Source organism: Lissotriton helveticus, chromosome 8 (genome assembly GCF_964261635.1).
Source record: "Lissotriton helveticus chromosome 8, aLisHel1.1, whole genome shotgun sequence".
NCBI classification, from domain to species: domain Eukaryota; kingdom Metazoa; phylum Chordata; class Amphibia; order Caudata; family Salamandridae; genus Lissotriton; species Lissotriton helveticus.
Genome location: NC_136069.1, coordinates 1,495,471,620 through 1,495,487,913, shown reverse-complemented (window position 1 = coordinate 1,495,487,913; position 16,294 = coordinate 1,495,471,620). Strand labels below are relative to the sequence as shown.

Genomic DNA, 16,294 nt, shown 5'->3' with positions numbered 1-16,294 from the left:
GATTATTTTCCTTCCTTCTCAGATTTTCTACGTAGCCTCTCTTCCATCTGTCACATTCCTTGAATATCACTATGCTTGTTTTACTCATCCTTACTTTCTTCTTTTCATGTTATGTTGCTCCTACATCCTGGATTTTCCCCTATTCCCAAGAAGTTTTCACCCATCTACTTATCGACAAGACTGCTAGTGCCTCCCAAAGATCAAACGTTTACGCAGCACACTTTATGCATTCATCACTTAGTAAATGCATTCACACTCCTTTCTCCTGCAGAGGTATGCACCCTGTGAAGTTTTCTTTTTTATGCTGATTGATGGAGAGTATAGTTTACTTCTCTCTAGAGCAGTGATTTCATTCCATAGACTATCTATTTGTTTTTCTTGTAGTTTTCTACCTCTACAGCCTTGGGAGCCCATGCCTAAAGTACTAGTTTTAAAGCATCTGTGAAAGGCCACATCAGTGTGTGTATAAATTGCACTGATATTTTAATGCTGGACTCAAGCTTTTGTAGCAAACATTAATTTAGTCTGATGGGTACTCTAATGCAGAATGGAGGAGGATCCAATGAATTATTGTGTCTAGAAACCTTCAGCTGATAAACATTGATTCAAAATGAACGTTCCCTTCCTTCCTAACTTGTATCACTGAACATAAAATGAAATAGCATTTTTAGTTCAATCAATAACGAACTATTGCACCTCATGAATGTATCCATAAAGACTAAGTATTTGCAATTGAGCTTGGATCTAAAAAGCTGTGCGATTGGCATTGCCAATGCCTTTTTTTAATCATACATGTGTAAAGTTGATCCACAGGGATGCCTGGCAATCTTGCAATGGGTGTTCTATTAAAGGAATCCGTTTGCTTCCCTGGCCCCATACCGCCCACCCTCCCTTTGTGTCCCTTGCCTCTCCTGCCCACCCTTTGCATCCCTCACCCCTCCCACCTAACCTCCGTTTGCTTCCCTGGCCCCTCCCGCCCACCCTCCATGCTTCCACGGCCTCTCCCGCCCACCCTCCATGCTTCCACAGTCCCACTCTCCTTTGTTTCCCCGGTTCCTCCTGTCTACCCTCTGTTTGCTTCCCCGGTCCCTCCCACCCACTCTCTGTTTGCTTCCCCGGTCCCTCCTACCCACCCTCTGTTTGCTTCCCCGGCCCCTGCCGCCCACCCTCCTTTTGCTTCCCCAGCCGCTCCCACCCACCCTCCATTTTCTTCCCCGGACCCTCCCGCCTACCCTCCGTTTGCTTCCCCAGGCCCCTCCCGCCCAAAAATCTGGGTTCAATCCATCGTTATTATGATGGACGGAATGTTGCACAATGGCAGAACATTTACCCCCAGTCACAGATCTGGGTTGAATCCATCGTTGTGCAACATTCCGTCCATCATCTTGTGTGTTTTGCTGTTCACCCTATGTGGGAAGGGTATGCCCAGACGTGGGTCCCATGCTCACTACGCCACTGGAGTCAAACTATCCTGGCTGAAGACGGCTGATAGCCAGAACCCAGTCCTAGGATGCTTGATTCCGGTCCAGGGAAGACATGGCTTGGCAGTTCGGTCTGGACTGTTCCCATGAGGCACAGGGTCAAGACTGATTTGCATATGGCCATGTCTGAACTGGGCTGGCTTGGTGAGCAAAATAACAATGGATTAAACCCAGATCTGTGACTGGGGGTGAATGTTTTGCCATTGTGCAACATTCCGTCCATCATCATGTGTGTTTTGCTTCCCTCAACGGTGTCATTTTGTCTCACCCTGCCTACCTCCGTGTTGCCTCACCCCCCACCCACTCACCCTTTTGTAACTTGTTTTTAAAATAAAAAAGCACATAAGCTCTGGCTGCGTCATGACATTTAAAAAAATTTTTTTTTTACCATGCTGCACAGCTGAGCTGCTGACCAGCTTGGCAAAGTATCATTGCCAAGGCCAATAGATCTCATTGGCGAGACCTGTTGGCTTTGTCAATGTTGTTCAGAAATATCTATTTTCGATATTTCTAAAAATACATAAAGCACTACATCCTGAACTTCAAGACACAGTAACTGTATCAGTACTGTTCCAAAAGTGCAACAATGGATGTCTTTTCACAAGGTAGCCAAATGCAGCCATCTTTAAACGTATATTCGGGGAAGCAGCCACGTAGAAAGGCCACACACCGCGCGCCCTGAGCTCTCCGCACGACAGTCCTTTGCTAGGGCTACTATTGTTGATTGCCCAAACAAAATGACCTTCTAGGCGTTCCCCTCATAGTGCTTTACCCGATTCAATGATCCTGGAAACGGCTGTGCTTTGGCTATAGTTCTGTCGTTGTCTGGCCCCGCAGGGTCTAGTCCTGTCTTTGTCAAGCGAGGGAGTGAGCATCTGTGCATGTTTTGTCCATTCGGCATATATATTTTTGCTTCAGTGTTATTTATAGCCTCAGTACAAATCAGAACAAATAACTGAACATTTTCAATGTCGATCTGTTGCATTTTTGGAGCGGGATTTGTGTTCCTTCCTGTCTCACTGATGCCAGGCATAATTGTTGCAGGTGCATGTTTGCTTCTATTGCACCCTTGGACGTGATTTGTCATTGACAGAAAGCAGTGTGCATGCTATTAATACGTGACGCCCTCCTTGGTCATGCTAGTGACCTGGAAAAAAGGCCATGCCAGTCTCATAATAACTGGGGCTACATAGGAAGCGAAGAGGAAGTCATTTTGCACAAACTGGGGATGCGGACTGGACTGCAGAGCTCAGACCGTGGCATAAGTCAGGGGCGGCCTTAGGCATGTGCAAGCTGTGCACCTGCACAGGGCCGCCAAACCCCAGGGGCCGCCACACCAATATATAGCCTTAATATAATAATCCTTAATATAATAATGGATACATTTTTGCATGGCGGCCCCTGGCAGGGATTTGGGGCCCCCGCCCGGACCCCCTCTTCCGGGGCCCCTACCTACGCTCCCTGCCCAGGGCCGCCATGAGCCTAGAGCCGCCCCAGCAAAATTCTGTGCATCCCAAAAACTGGGGGAACGCCGTGGAAAGATGGTTTGAAGCTCTTCTGGTGCTAGTCTGTTAATTCCAAGATATGCAACACCTGGCAATGCTGGGTACTGCTAATGAAAAAAATTATTATTTTTATTTGAAGATGACAGCTTGTTCTTGCTTGTTCCTAGGGCACGGTCACCCCTTACTCCAAAGGCTCTGAAGGCGGATGATGTATGCATTGTCACCCAAGCATACCAGAAAAGACTTCCGACTCCTTCATGCCTGGGTCACTGCAGGGCAGGGCAGGTACATGTACAAATAATGCATTACTCTTTTTTTCATTTAATAAAACCGGCGAAAGCTAGAGTACTAGACTAGTGTGCCATTTTCATTTTGTACAAAATCAGTAAATGTATTAATGTTTTCATACTTTATGGACTAGATGTACTAACGCATTTTCATGGGAAAATCGCAGGGTTTGCAACAAGAAAATGTGTTTGTCAATTGCAATAAACGCATTTTGCGATTCAATAACATGTTACTGAATTGCTAAATGGGTTAAAGAAATCACAAGGAATCGTTATTTGGAAAGGGCATGTTTAGGGCGCTCCTTCCAAATAGCGGTCCCTTATGGTATGTATTGCCACAGAAATGCGGACGTAAAACATTCATATTTTACTGACACCTGCAAGGAAGCCGTAACCCAGGGGACGCCTTCCCCTTTGTGAATGGTCCAAAATACATTTTTAGACGTAGGCAGTGATCCAAGGTGCTGCTCACGGGAACAGTCCATCCCAAACTTCCAGGCAAGACACCCACCAGAAGGGATCAAAAGCAACCCCAGACTGGTTTCACCTTTGTTAGGCCTTGTCTGTGAGATATAGCTTGGATCAGTTCTGATTTGCATAAGGTGGACCTTTGTCTCTAGTGGTGCAGTGGGTGAAAAATGATGGGCTGAAATGCTACCCTAAGGTACGTTTTACAAACATTCCCCCATCACCTTTGAGTCAAGGATGTTACACCCTAAGTGCCTATTTACGAGTCTGGCGGTCCTCAGACCCCTAGACTCACGGTGAGGTGGTGGTGGCGGTCTTCTAACTGCCACATTATGACCTTGGCGGTCGTGGCCGCCCTAAAACTGCCATGGAACCGCCATTCCCTGGCAGTGGCGCGGCGGTCTTGAGGGAGTAATATGCTTGGCAGGCCTACCGCGGGACTGCCACGCATATTAGGACTTTACTCACCTCCACTGATTTCATGGAGGTCTTTCCTTCATGAAAACAGTGGCAGTGAAGAAAGAAACATGCTTAACTCCATTTGGATGCACACAGGGGGGGCACAACGCTAGGTTTAATATATGGAGTCTAGGAACCAACAGGTCCTCCCATATTGCCTGAAGCCTTGGTAACTTCAACCCCGGAGTGCCAACTACAGATTTAAAAACTCCTGCGTTTTCAATGCACTCCTCTCCCAATGTATAACTTAAAGTTGGTATGGGGACGACTGCATGTGGAAGCAACTCACACTGCTATAGAAAAAACTCTTTAGCCTCTTTAACCTTCGAATGCCATATCCTCTCATCGAGCCTGGCTTGAGTGTTTAAGTAGACCCAAAATGCCTGCCATTTGGCCATCCCATCCCAAGGAGCACTCTTGAGTTGTAGTAGAAAGCATTTGGTAGCAGTTCCTTGCTGTGGATGCTCTCTGCATCAACCAGGGCCGTTTCTAGGTGTTTTGCCACCCTAATCGAGAATTGAAAAATGCCGCCCCCTCCCTTTAACTACCATCACTCTCTCCCCCTGTCATCCAGGCTAGAAGAATTAATAATGCATTAGATATAAAAGAACTTGTATTCAACATTAAACAATAAAACACATCAAACATTAAAAAACAAAATGCGACAATCAACTACTGTGAGTGACACTTTCTCGCGAGCAAAATCAAGCAATGAAGACAAGGGAAACATATAAATATCAGAAATGACACCCATTTGAACAACCAGAAACACTAAGAAGATCGTAAAACTGATTGCACGGATGGCATGACGCTGTTCCTGTGCAGTATTCATTGAAATCTTGCATAAACATCACGTTTCACCATCCTTTCTAGATCATCACATTGCATATAGGTGGGTCTTTACTTAAATAAACTATGTTGCATGTACATAACTGCTTTATTCTATTAACTGTGAAAGTGCCACAACTCAAGTATTGAAATGTCACACATATGAACACTGCATACAAGGAGTACTGCGCATAAACAACATAAAACATGGCAGTTAACTTCAGTTTTAAATCTGTAGCAGGCACAATTCTATGTTCACCTCTCCCTACTACCTTCAGTTGTAGCCTTAGCTGATGCTCCTCAACAACACCTTGTCAGCTGCCCCAAAACTTAAGTGACACAGTCAGCTGACTCGTGGACACTGCCACAGACAGACAGGCACTGGGCAAGCTTCAACCTCACAGGCAGTCACTGTGAGCCAGCAGCCATGGTGCTGTCATCTATTAAAAACGAGTTTCATCAACCCTAATAAAATCATGATTATCCCGAAAGCGGTCCGTGCTACCTGCCCAGCCCTCGAAGGGTGCAAACTGAGGGCTGCAGGACACTGGAAGATTTACCGGGAGGTGCTCAGAAACACGAGGATGGAAATGGAAGAGGTAGCCAAGAAACACGAAGTGCAGGAGAGAGAGATACAAGACGCTGAGAAACATTGGTTCCTGACATGAGCAGTCTAGAAACACGTGCTGGGGAGCTGAGGACATTAGGCAAACGTCACAGAGCATCCTCCGGTGCATGATCGGACGCAGAATTAAGGGCTAAATGCTGTTCATAGACAGAGAATAGTTCACAAGAACTGGGAAACTGTGTACATGACAGACGGTATTTTGCTACGGGAGGTGGGAGGCTAAGGGCCAGATGTAGGTAAATCTATTTTACCGACTCATAAATACCGAATTTTACCGATTCGGTATTTATGAATCGGTAAAATAGAAGTACTGAGATGTAGGTAAATCCAGATGTGCATTTACCGAATCGGTAATATTCGCTATTTACCGATTCGGTAAATACCGACCGGTAATGCCCATTCATTCCTATGGGCTTTGAAGCCCATAGGAATGAATGGGCATTACCGATTCGGTATTTACCGAATCGGTAAATACCGAATGTCACAAGGGTGCAGGGGGTGTCACTTTGACACCCTCTAGCACCCCCAAAACAGGTTCGGGTGCCATGTGGCAGGCATACATGCCCTAAGGGCAGGTCTGCCTGTCATATGGCACAGGTGTGCATGCACACATGTGCATGCACACCGGAATCGGTATTTTACCATCAAATTGAATTTGATGGTAAAATACCGATTCGGTAAGGCTTGTGGGACTCAGAAGAGTCCCACCTACATATCAAATTTACCGAATCGGTAAAAATACCGATTCGGTATTTTACAGAATCGGTAAATTTACCGATCAGTAAATTTACCGATTCTGTAAAAATAAGCCCCCTACATCTCAAATTCCATTTACCGGTCGGTAACGGCCGAATTCGGCCGTTACCGACCGGTAAAAGCCTACCTACATCTGGCCCTAAATGTTTTCAAGAAGAAAGTATGAACAGAAGGTGATGCATGAATAGGGGGCTAAATTATCTTTAAGCAGACGTACACATGAGAAAACACGATACAAAGGGTTCTCACCGAGTATCGAGAAAGTCTGGCTGCAATCAAGAATTTTTAAAACAAGGAGATTCTAAAAGCATTAAAGGCTAACCCATGGTGGTGGGGCATTAAGGCTCTCTTTGGGGCGGGGGAGGGGGCAGAGCTTCCCGCTAGTGCCTGCTTCAACATAAACTCAGTGTATTGGGGTGCATTCTGCTCTCTAACAGCTAGAGGCAAAGGCGCTCCTATTCCTTCTAGTGGCCCTCTCAGTAAATTGTGCTACCGACATTAAAATTTTGGGATAGGGGACATTTATATTACTACACAAAATGTCAATTTCTTTGGTAGTTGTGCTTACATAAAATGGGCAAACGTAGATACTGAACTGCCTGTATTGCGGTATTGCCGTCCCCAGTCAGCTCTTCATTGAAAACGGGCGGAGCTATTGTTAGTGCAATAGGCACAGTGGCACCGGGATCCGGGGATGTGAGGCCTCGCTGCATCCAAGGTTATGGCTGCCATTTACTATCTAACTGACTGCCCATTTTCCTTACTTGTCTTAAGGCCTATGGTGCTCCGCTGACAAACACATTATTTCAGAGTAAATAGACCATCTGAGAAAGGAAGGTGGGTTAGTGATCTAGTATCCAAGTTGTTATTGGTCTATCTTCCAGATTAATTAAAATAGGACCTACCTCTTAGAATTCAAACATGTGCACCTTTCAGCAGAATTCACAATCTGTGGATGCTCTAAAAATAACAAAGGGTAGCACTTTGGGACAAGCAAAATCCCAAAATTTTTGGAAGGCCCGCCATTGCAGGACTGATCGAAGGTTAAAATGCGTGAAGCAGAGATAACAGGTACTACCCATGGTTGGCACTTTAATTTATAATGGGTGTCCCTGCTCCTTGCCTATTACTGCACTCCAAAGAGCTATTAGTTTCTGGGAATTCTGAGGCGCGAGGGAGGAAGAGTCAGTGGGTTTAAGTCATCCTGTGGTGCATGTGCACATGTATCAATACCAACGACGCCACCGCCCCAGAAGAGAACCAGGTGGGCACAAAAGCACTGAAAGTAAAGTTGCTGTGTGCAAAAGAGACTGGACAACATCTCTTGCCTTTAGTGGGGTGGGGCTGTATGCAGCAGGCGGCACAGATGAGCTGCCTACATTTAAAATTAAGAGAGTCAACACAGTTGACTCGCGGACAAGTAGCTGGGCACTAGGCAGCTGAGGCACACAGGTCACTCACAGCAGGCAGCATTAATTTAACATTACTGCTCGACTCACCGACACCCAAAAATAATTATACCCCGGTCCGCCCCTCCCCCTTCCCTCGGACGCACAGATCACACCACAGCAGGGCTGTCACAGAGAGCTATCCAATGCTGCTCTGCTGAGTGACCTGTGTGAACTTCTGCTACAGTATAAGGCACTGGCAGGCAGGTGTTCATGACCGTGCTACAGTACAACTGCTAATTTAGTAAAACCAGTACCATCCATCGCCAACCAAATAGCAGATCAATTATGCACTTTCAGGGGGCACTGTGATGCACACTTATATTGCGTGGCTCACTGCAGCAATTCCGTTCCGGGCAGCCTCGTGACCGCAACAACTCCTGCTGCAAGGCAAGCTCACCGTGGCTGTCCGTCCGGTGCCGGCCTGGAAAGTCTTTTCAGACACTGTGACCTCTCAGTGGCAGCTGGAGCACAGTGGTGTACTGGGCTCCACAGCGGCCGTTGGTCACGGTCCGGGTTGGGACCTTCCGGGTCAGTTATTCGCATTGTAGCGCTTCACATTAAGTAAAACTGCGTGCCCCACCCTCCCTCCAATAGAATTGTAGCCAACGCTCGCACTACCGCGGAGGCAGCAGGACACCCGACCCCGCCTATTAGTTTCTGCACTGCCGGTGTCGGGAATTGTTACAATGTTTGTAGCTAGCTGCTTCTCAGTCAGCCCCCATAAGCCGCTTGCAAGGAGCAGCGCAAATGCTGCCACTCCATCAGGGTGAGACAGTTTGAGTCAGGAATTGGAAACTAATAGCAGTTAGTAGCATGTTTTTTGCCGCCCTCCCCCTTTTGCCGCCCTAGGCGGCCACCTAGTCCTGCCTAATGGTAGAAATGGCCCTGGCATCAACGTATAATAACAAAAACCTGTTGACGTGCAGGGAATTATATGGCTGATTCTAAGTACTGGACAGAAGTATCCCTATTAACCAATTTTTTGGGACTAACTTCATTGGTCTTGTAAAGATGAAAGGTTGAGTTGGCCTTGAGACTTGCTTGGAAACCCACAGCTATCTAAGTTCTTGCTTAACTCTCGGAACCATCCTTCCAACCCCACAGTCAGTGCCTAAAAAAGCGACAAAAGAAGAATTTAAGTATTCTGTGCTGTGTTTGTACCCATAGGATCAACTCATTTTATTGCAGTAAACTCCTGACACCAGCCACTGCCTGCAACTATCTCCAGAACATTGCATTGATTTATCCATACCTGGCTCAACGTTGTATTTGTTCACGTACTTGGCATCAAGCAAAGTCATACAAAGTCCCTTTTTAGTGCTAGGGCATCCACACTAACCGCTTAAAGGAGGAGCTCTTCCTAATCATCACATGTCGTCCATCTAAGGCCTTTAACACTTCCGCCCCATGTAGTGGGACAGATTTAGAAATTAACGTGCATATGCCCTTTGGCCCTGTGGCTGAAGTGGAGAAGTAATTTCGGTGTTCCTTGCAATACACCACCATGAACCCTACAAGTATTGCGATAGGAGTGTTTTTTTCTGGTCTTCATCAAGGTGTGAAACCCCTTAGGCTACATTTCATAACTTTAAAAGTATTTTTTCGCAATGCACTTCATCAAAACTGTTTCCATATGCCACATATCCTTACCTTCATGATTCTATTTCCCCAACCAAGTGACCTGCCACATGTCTTATCTCCCCTCCAGCTAAATGCAGTTATCCTTCATGACTCTTTCTGAGTTGATGCTGCTCACCCACTCACTTAACTTTCTAGGCCCACACATGCACAACTGCAGCGTCTCCTTAAAAGATCTCCGCCTAAGAGCCCTCTCGCGGGGCCTGTGAGGGACTGCAGCGCCACCCCCACGAGGAGCAACACCCAATGATGAAGCATGACACTTGCAAGGGTGTGTGAGGGCACTTTCCAAAAGGAGGAAATTCCCCCATCACTATTTATAAACCAAATCTTCTTAGAGTCTGACCACCGGTTACATTTCGCTCTTACCAACCAAAATTTGGATGCTACTCTCCCGAGACCTTAGGAACAGTTACCCCCCAGTGTACACAGATTTTATATGCTTACCTTTGGTACTCTAACCTCTACTGCGTGCAGCCTACACAGACCTGATTGTCCTCCCTGAGGATACCACTGGGAGTGGACCTTACATGAGCGGTTTCTGATTAGGAACTGCAGCCACATGACGGACAAATTAACCTACTTTTCCTTATGAAAGAGTGCACTCGGTACATAGGATCTGAGCAGAGCTGGGCCTAGAAGGCTCTTTGGGGACAGGAACTCCTGGACAAAAGTGAAACCTTCTCTTCCAGTTATCCTGGAACATCTGTCCAGCAATCGCGTTCTGATTCTATTATCTATTTTTGCGTGTTTTTTCTATTTTCTCTTGTTATTTGCAGAAGCACTGCTTGATTACCTTATAACGTGATGTGCAAGAATTTCAATAAAGGTATTTGAAAAAAAAAAAGATCCATTTTGGCAATTATTCACTCCAATAAAATTGTACATTCTGCCCATCTGAACTCTTCCTTATTGTGCTCAGTGTGGTCTCTGATATAGGATGATATTCCAAACCTGCTTCATAACGGCTGTATATGCTGAGCTGGGTGATAGTGAATATCTGCTTTGCAACTGAAAATATATTTGGTGTTCATGATTTTTCCACATTGAATATCTTTGAGTTAAGGCCGATTTAGAGTTTTTGGACAGAATAAAGGCACTAAGGGTGGCTGAGAATTTTACGTCGGTCACCCTGCCTTTACTTCGTCCTGCGTAGAACACTATGGGTTTATTTGAACTGCTACCATGGTGGTTTATATAAAGCCACTTAAGAATTTGGTGTGTGCATTCATCATTGGTAACTGATTCTTACATCAAGCTTTCAAGTTTTTACTTTTTTTAAAAGTCTCCCAAAGCAGGAGTTTTTTTTGGCAGAAATTAAAAGCTAATGGCCCGAACACCATGGGAGTTTTCTCCCATGATGTGGGATAATTTAAAAAAAAATGTGTTTACTGTCCCTCACAGCCAGGATATTCCTGGTGGTGACAGACAGTGAAGAAGAAACAAAAACTATCCCCACTCTAAATAGGGTGGGCATTCAGATGGGTTACCTCTGACGACCCTCGGGCCTTTGGAAGAAGGTTTACACCAACAGAGTTGGAAGAAGGCTTACACCAACAGAGTGAATTTTACTCTGTTGGATTAAATCTGGCAGTCCACACAATTTAAAATTGGCTAGGCGGACTGAGAGTTTGGTAGATAGGGTGCTCCGTCGCCTTTGCATCGGAGTACCCTTCCACCGAACTCTAAATAGGGCCCTTAGTATTATACTAGTGAACCATTCCTTAGAGGAGTCTGTAGCTCTTGAAAGGGGTGTGGATTGAACATGCCCCAGTGATTTTTACAGATGTGGGCTGTTGTTGTTTGGGATTATAGATCCTGCATCATGGCTTGGTTTTCCTCCTTTTAACAATACTCCTGATGTTTTCCTATAGCAGTGTGCGATCTTTGTCTTGAAGGTGTTTCTCCCTTTTCTAGCCACTGAGAGTTTGTGTTGTCCTTCCTTTCACACTCTAATTACCCATCCTGTGAAAAGAATGACAACTCGTTGGCTTTTTCCCATACCAGATAGCATTGCCTATTTTTTTAGCAAAGACTAATGAAATATTTGAGGAATGTTTTTGCAATATAGGTCATTATGATAAATATATATCCATCTCTTTGTAGGTCATATGATTAGATCAACAAAATGTTCATATACAGATACTGTCTTCTTATATCATTAGTGTTAGAAATGGGGGTCTCTAGTTGGCAGTGGTTTGCACCGTTGTCCAAGTAGGGATCCTTCTTCCTAATCAGGGTAAGGGGATACACTTCTGACATAACCCCTGCTCTTCCCTTTGGTAGATTGGCATAAGCAGACAGGCTTACATCAGAGGCAGTGTGTAAAGCATTTATGCACACATACAGTAATACAGTGAAAACACTACAAATGGACACCACACCAGTTTAGAAAAATAAGTAATCTTTATCTAAACCAACAAGACCAAAACAACAAAAATCCAACATACAATAATCAAAATGTGATTTTTAGAAGGTAAAATCAGTTCTGTCCATAGGAAACTATAGATGCGACACTTTCAACACAAAGTACCTTGAATGCGTCACATTCATAAACATAAACAGCTGAAGGAAACGGGAGCAGATGAGTCGCGCTTCTCTTAGTTGCGTCTCTTTTCCAGCTCCCAGCAGCAGGAACAAGCTCCAGATGCCCGACACAGCAACAGGCACCTCTTGGCAGGTCAGAACTTTCAGCAGGGAAGTTCCGAGGAGCTGGTAATGAAGTCTTTGTGTCCCTGAGACAACAGCAGAACAGCAGGCAAGCTCTACTTCAAGCCGTTGGAGATCTTCTTCAAGTAGAATACACAGTACAGAGCAAACTCTTTATCCCCTTTTGTGCAGAAACAGCCCCTGCATGCCAACCCCAGACAGCACACAGCAAAGGGCGCAGTACTTCTCATTCAGCTTTCCCAGCTCTTTTCCTTGGCAGAGGTTGCTCTTGAGTCCAGTAGTAATCTAAAGTTCTGGGGTCTGGGCCCCAATATTTATACTTAGTTTTCCTTTGTTTTCTTGTGACAGAGAGGTTCTATGCTCAATCAAAACCAGGTCTGTCCCCTGATCCAGCTTCCCAGACAGTATTGTGTAAGGCAAGACAGTCAATCCACAAACCAGCAGAGGCACACAGGATGACTAAGCAAGAAAACAGACACTTTCTAAAAGTGTTATTTTCAATCACACAATATAAAATTCATCTTTACTAAAAGCTGCCTCTTTATATTCTGATTTGAGGTATACTAAACTCCATGTTTCTGTCTTGTCCCAATGGTAAGTTATAGTTATAAGATGTTATAAATATACTCCTATTCTATGCTATGGGATAGATAGCCCTTCAATAGTATAAAAAACGAAATACACTGTATTTTACTATCAGGACATGTCACACACATCAGGGCATGTCCTACCTTTCACATACTCTACCCTGCCTACAGGGGTACCATGGGCCTACCTTAGGGGTGACTCACATGTAATAAAATGGAAGTTTAGGGCCTAGCAAGTGAGTGCACTTGCCAGGTTGACAAGGCAGTAGAGACTGCGCGCAGGCACTGCAGTGGCAGGTCTGAAAACCCTTTGAAAGACTGCTTGTGAGGGTGGCACAATCAGTGCTGCAGGCCCACCAGCACCATTTGATTTACAGGCCCAGGGCACAACACACAATGCACTGTACTTAGTAGTAAATCAAATAAGTCAATCATGGAAAACACTAATTTTCTCAGAGAGCATATGCACTTTAGTACTGAGCAGCAGTGGTAAAGTGCACAGAGTCCTAAAACCAACAAAACAGGGTCAACAGCAGGAGGCCAAAAAACAAAAAGTCTGTGAATAAACCTGCTGGAAAAGCCAGGTCCAACACAACCCCCTTGGGGTTTGACTCTGTCCACCAGGACAGGACGCCACAGTGGACCTTGACAGTTGTCAGTGACGAGACCCAGGCCTTATGCCTCTCAGGGCTCTCCAACCTCTGTGGCGTCAGAGAGTGGGGGGGGGGGAGGAGCACCTGGTGCCTGCCACCCTTTGTCCACTCTACCTCCTGTCAGGTCAGGGAGGACATCCTGACACTGACCCACCAGCCGAGGGTATGTACCCTGAGACTGGACAGGAGATGGAGATGGGCTCTCCCACACCCTGTCCTCCCTGGGGCTATGTACCCTCCCACCTGGAGTGGTACCCACAGACTCCAGAATTGTTAGGGCACCTGTAACGGGTGTCCTGCACAATTCTCCCACCAGTTCAGGGGTGCTAACCAGCAACTGGTACACCAGCCTAGGGTCTGTACCCTGAGGCTGAACAAGGGACTGGGGTGGTTTCGGACAAGGGACTGGGGTGGGCTCTCCCACACCCTGTCCTCTCTGCACCCTCCCAACTGGAGCGGTACCCCCAGACTCTAGAATTGTCAGGTCACCTGTGGCAGGTGTCCTGCACAATTTGGCCACCAGTTCAGGTGTGCTACCCTGCAACTGGTATCCCGGCCTAAGGTCAGTACCCTCATACTGGGCAGGGGTCAGGTCTCCCCCCCCCGGGCCCTGTCTTCTGGGGGCATCCCTCCAGGTGGGAGGATGCAGGCCCCGCCCCCCCCCCCCCCCGGGGCCTGCATCCTCCCACCTGGAGGGATGCCCCCAGAAGACAATCCGGTGGGGGCACTGTTAGCAGTTGCCCCTTCCTCGAGGTCAGGGGGTCACCCTGAACCTGGCCCTCCAACCTAGGATATGACCCTTAGGCTGGACTTGTGCCTGGCAACACAGGACTTCCGGGGGAGTACACCAGCCCCCCTCCCAAGGGAAACACACTCCTCGGGAGTTGTGCAAGAATCTGCCAGGCGCAGGTCTCCAGCCTCCTGTCCACCTGACAGAGCATGAAGACCCCGCAGGCCAGAAGTGCCCCCACAGAGGTCAGTCTTGGGGGGCTCTGATCTCAGAGCTGGCAACTCTTGACCCGCTAGTCCTTCCTTGGGGATTGCGTCCCCCCCTCACCCCTCTCTCTAGACTCATGCACCCTGCCCATTGGAGAGGTGCTGCAAGACACCAGAACTAGTGGGACGCTTGTTACAGCAGCCCTCTCCCCCCAGGTCACCGGACACCTAGGGATCTCCTCAGGGGATGGCCTCCCATTACAGACCAGGCCCCCCTCCTGGTGTTTGCACATGGAACGAACCAGGCCTTGAGACTGGGTTTCGCACCTCGGGACACAGCCCAATCCCTCTCATCTGAGACAGGATATGAGACCCTACACTAGTCCGGGACCTATCGGGGTTACCATAACCCTCCTCTACATCACTTGGTTGTGGAAAATCTGAGCCACCTCCTTGACGATCAACCCCAGATGCTTCTTCAGACCCTCTGGAATCCACCAAAAGGTCTGCCTCCTGTGCGAGCTCCTTGGGGTCAGAGAACTCACACTCCATCAGATGTTGGCATAGCTCTGGAAAACAGACACTTAAATAATGCTCTCAAACAATTGAATCACACAGCCCACACAGGTATTAACATACCTACTCTCTGCCTCACCATCCAGTGGCTCGCAAAAGTACCCCACACCACTCTCGAGAGACTGGCAAAACAGTGTCTGACTGTCTCGGTCACTCAACACACAATCTTCTGGGCGGAATCCACGCACACATACCAGAACTTCTACCATGGGGGAACCCCTCTCCCGGCACCTCTCACACAGAGTCAGTAGAGTGTCCATCCCACCACTAGGAATATGATCCCCTGTGCCAGTTCCCCAATCCACCTCAGGGACACTGTGCACCACTGGACCACCTCATAAACCTGAACCTGGTGTATGTTAACCCCTTCCTTCAAGTCAGGTACCGCATCGCTGGGTGTGTGTACTTCTCCCTCAGCACTAGATAACACATTTTTGCTGCCACCATCTGAACTGGACTCCACCTCCAGCCCAGTCAAGCTCAGCTCTTGAGCTACACACACTTCCTTTTCTTGGGCTAAGACCCTCTTGCTCAGCCCTCTTGAGTACCCAGTTGAACTCTCTCAGCCTCCCTCAACAGCTAGAAGCCACTGATTTTTCTCTGTTTCTCCCTCACTATCAGAGAAGTCCTCCTCCTCAAAATCATCTGGTAGTGTTGCTTCCCAAAGTGTGACCTCATAAGAATACAGGCAAACGTTCTGTACACACTTGTGTCTGCCTCCCATGCAGGGCTGGATTGAAAACCAATCTCAGCCATGGCAAAGCTGCTAAAACCAGGCCCACACCGCATGACGCTGCAACCAGAATGGAACTATTGGGCCATGACTGGGTTGTGGCAGCCTATCATGCTCTGAATGCAGCCCCTTCCCTACTGCCCACCAAGGGTACGTGGCAGATGGCCAATTCAGCTCTCCTCCATGCACTATTCTTGTCCTTCTCTAAAAAAATGGGGTTATAGACAATGCCGCCCAGCAATGTTGGCATTACAACATTTGGACTCTGAATCCACTGTGTATCACGTACTAAATTTTCTTAAATGTATTATAAGACACAGAAATAACCTTTAAAAACGTAGTGTCTATTCAAATTTTATGTAAATCACTGATATTTTTTATCTCACATTTTTTTAAGAAACTGTATAAATATATTGTGTTCTTTTTTCTTCATGATTGTTTGTATTGCTATGTCATCTTTTATGGTTTTTGCAATGCTAAAAAAACCGAATAAAGATTATATTATTATTATTGTCCTTCTCTCATCAGGGTGGCCGTATTTCGGTCCAAGCCACATCCCTATCTACAAAGAAACGTAGATAGGGATTTGTGCCAAAATCTTACGCCTCCTCGAGTTTTCCCACTTTGCATTGTATGCT

At 46.6% G+C, this 16,294-nt stretch overlaps 1 protein-coding gene across 3 annotated transcripts in view; it reads left to right on the top strand.

Moving 5' to 3' along the window:
- The window catches only part of CCDC81 (coiled-coil domain containing 81), a 241,687-nt gene that overhangs the window by 160,215 nt on the left and 65,178 nt on the right, over window positions 1-16,294 (top strand). For all 3 annotated transcript variants that reach the window (XM_078658440.1, XM_078658441.1, XM_078658439.1), the window contains exon 8: window positions 3,154-3,271. In XM_078658440.1, the coding sequence (XP_078514566.1) occupies window positions 3,154-3,271 (118 nt within the window). The remainder of the gene's footprint in view (window positions 1-3,153; window positions 3,272-16,294) is intronic.